This window comes from Microtus ochrogaster, unplaced genomic scaffold, assembly GCF_000317375.1.
Source record: "Microtus ochrogaster isolate Prairie Vole_2 unplaced genomic scaffold, MicOch1.0 UNK21, whole genome shotgun sequence".
NCBI lineage: Eukaryota > Metazoa > Chordata > Mammalia > Rodentia > Cricetidae > Microtus > Microtus ochrogaster.
Window position 1 is genome coordinate 4,297,639 of NW_004949119.1, and position 3,296 is coordinate 4,300,934.

Sequence of the window (3,296 nt, forward strand, 5' to 3'; positions counted from 1 at the left end):
CTTTTGTTGCATGATAGGGCCTCTCTTGGGTATAAAATGGGGCACTGAGCTGAACAGAGAATTCTCAACAGAAGAAGTTCAAATGGCCAATAGACACTTAAGGTCATGCTCAACTTACTTAGTGATCAGGGAAATGCAAATCAAGACAACTTTAAGATACCATCTTAAGCCTGTCAGAATGGCTAAAATCAAAAACACCAATGATAGCCTTTGCTGGAGAGGTTGTGGAGAAAGGGGTACAGTCATCCATTGCTGGTGGGAATGCAAACTTGTGCAACCACTCTGGAAAGCAGTGTGGCGGTTTCTCAGGAAATTTGGGATCAACCTACCCCTGGACCCAGCAATACCACTCTTGGGAAAAGGCAAGTTTTCTAAGGAGTCACAGATTAGCTATGGAGTCGAATTAAAGAGGAAATGCGTTTTCACACAAGAGATGAGCTGGGGATCCCTAAGGTCAGTGGTCCTTGTGACATGCCTTAGTTTTCAGTAAGCATGGCCTCTCTCCTTTAATAACCCAGCATGGGCTTGAAGTCCCCTGGGATTTGGAAAATTCTCTCTGGAAGTTAACAGTATTGATTTCCAATAAAGGACTTCAAAAGAGTCCCACCCTAAGAAGATTACCCTTGAGTTGGATTCATCTGATTTAAGCTTAATTTTCCATTCTTAGAAACTAGGCTAAGTAAAACTGGAGAGGAGGGGGGTCAAACTATATTTTGGAAAACTATTTGTCAAATTATAAAAGTTCTTAAAATGAGGAAATCACCCAGAAAACTTTATTCCTAGGAACCCATACTTAGTAGTGATATTTCATTTCAAAAGCCACCTCTGAGAACAAGAAGGTACAGTCTTTGCCCTCTGAGGCTTAATCTGTTTTCTCATTGCCATCAGATTAGCAATCATAGTGCATGGCTGTTAATAACAGCTGGATTTCTGAACTGTATGAATTATGCCACCGGTAATGATGTGTGTCTCTTTCTGTTCACAGGTATCCTGGCGAAAGGTCGCTATTTTTACTATGGCAGAAACTCAGAGGGTAATAGGTTCATCCGAGATGACCAGCTCTGAAGCTAAATTCTACATGCCTTAACCTATTTCATGATAATAAAATGGAAAGGCAAGAAAAACCAGAGTCCACATTGTGTCTCTTTAAGACGGCTTTCAGTACCGTGCGCCGACTTTGCCAGGCCTGTCAAGATCATCCAACTGCCGTAGACTGAATGGTCACAGAGAGATTGACATGATTGCCCTTAAGCAGGCCTCATCCACCGGGGTGACAGACAGCAGTGGCGCAGCACCCGGGCTGACAGCGTGAACACCATGATAGATTGCCTGGTCTCTTCGCTGCTCACAGGGGGACGGGGCTCACACCTGGGGCCTCCTCAGACACGCTCACTGGCTGCAGTTTAGTGAAAAAGGCACTCCTGATATGGCCTTTTAGTCCTCTGGGATCTCTGTGCTTTGGGTTGCTTCCCAGTGGAGTAGCCATGGTACAGAGGCAGGGCGTCCACTTTAGCCTGCTGATTAGGCATTGCATTTAGTCAACTCACACACATTGTTTTCCATTGTCGGCAATGAACTTTCATTTGGAGCCATCATTCAAAGGACACAACTTCTCATCCAAGTCATCTATATATTATATGTGGCTTCATGATACAACTCCTGAATTCTGTAAATCCCTGACTACCAAAGCAGTTTAGTTCAAAATCTGCTTGTCTTGAACATGTCAGTCAAAGAGTAAGCCATATTTCTTGGCGCAGGGTTTAGCAACACCAGAGATTTTTCCTTTGGTTCTAGCCATGCGGTCAGCTGTGCCTATGGCTACATTTACCCTACAGGTTGTACTGTCCCTTTGGATGCTCTTTAAATGTAGTGAAATAATGAGAGATGGGGCGATGGGCCAGGAGGTTGGAAACCAAATGGAAGGTTGTGGAAACACCCAGCAGACCAGACAGGTTTGAGAGAACACAAAGCTTTAAGGGTTCTTGTTTCTCTGAGGAACTCTCAGGAGTCAGATCCAAAGTTGATGAGACAGTTCCAGTGCTTTCTGTAGCTATGGCTGTTTCCTAGCACTGGGATCACAGGGAAAGCAAGCACAGCCATGCTAGCCTAGCTATGGCTGTTTCCTAGCACTGGGATCACAGGGAAAGCAAGCACAGCCATGCTAGCCAAATGGCTGTTACTTTGTCTACCTCACAGCTGTCGGGGACACGCTGCTTTCGAAGGCATCTGAAAGACTTCTTGCTCTTGACACAAAGGCGCTTACCCTTCCTTCTCGTAATTATGCCATGTGTTCACTTCCCTGAGTCTCCTAGGTAGGGCAGTGAAGATTGAGAGAGAATCCCTCCAAGTCATGGATAGTAAGAGGGTTACTAGTGGAGAGTCGGTCACTGCGGACTCAGATTCCCTAAGCTGCTGGAGATGCACCCTTCTTTCTCAGATCTAATCCGTTTACATAGCCTTTGCCCCCTCAGTCAACACAGCCTTGGAATAACACATATTCAGGCTGGCAGGAGTCCTGCATAGAGATTACACAACATCCATTCATCAGCTGTTAGGAGCAGCTAACATTAAAGTCCTGGAGACCATTAATAACTAGAGATTATACAAGCCACTCATAACCAGGGTTGAGTACCTTCTCTGTTTGATCTACACAACAGCACACAGAGCTAATGGTTTCCATTAGCTCCATCAGGTCCCACCTTGCCTCTTTGTTTAGTGGCATCAGAACATTTGGTCCACTGCATATTATGGGAAGCAAGGCTCTGAGCAAGGGCCGTAAGACGAGTCTGATGTCACATCCAATCTAACGGCACATATATCCCTGTCTTCATAAAAGGCTTTAACCCTGCCTCGAACAATAAAAAAGCACTTGCGAACTGACCACAGAATTTTTCCATCTTTATTTTTCTTACTTGTTTACTTTTCTTAATGTCAGAACCATTTGTATCATGCGCAGGAATGTCTCCCTCACTGTGAGCTCTGGAGGCAGAAGAAAAAAAAGAAAAAGAAAAAAATTGGAGTGAGTTATTGAGCACAGTGTTTCCCTCTCTTTGGGTTGTTTGTTTTCCTCCAGAATGGTGTAATAACTTCAATTAAGATTAGCTTTAATTATAGCTTACGTAAAGGCCATCATGGCAGTATATTCATCTAACTGATGGAATTATAGTGAGTTTTGTTTCTCTTAAGTAGGGATGATGATAATGAATTATTGTCGGGTTGTTTACAACCCCATTGTTGAGCAACATCTGCCCTTCTAGAACTGGCCTGTGGTCTGCACTGGCAGCGGAGAAAGCCTT

General features: G+C 44.2%; 1 protein-coding gene across 1 annotated transcript in view; it reads left to right on the plus strand.

The window, feature by feature from the left end:
- Lrmda (leucine rich melanocyte differentiation associated) overlaps nt 1-1,118 on the plus strand; it is a 1,015,195-nt gene extending 1,014,077 nt beyond the window's left edge. The window contains exon 7 of the mRNA XM_026789555.1: nt 986-1,118. Coding sequence (XP_026645356.1) covers nt 986-1,065 — 80 coding nt within the window. The 3' untranslated portion in view covers nt 1,066-1,118. The remainder of the gene's footprint in view (nt 1-985) is intronic.
- Nucleotides 1,119-3,296: the final 2,178 nt, after the last annotated feature.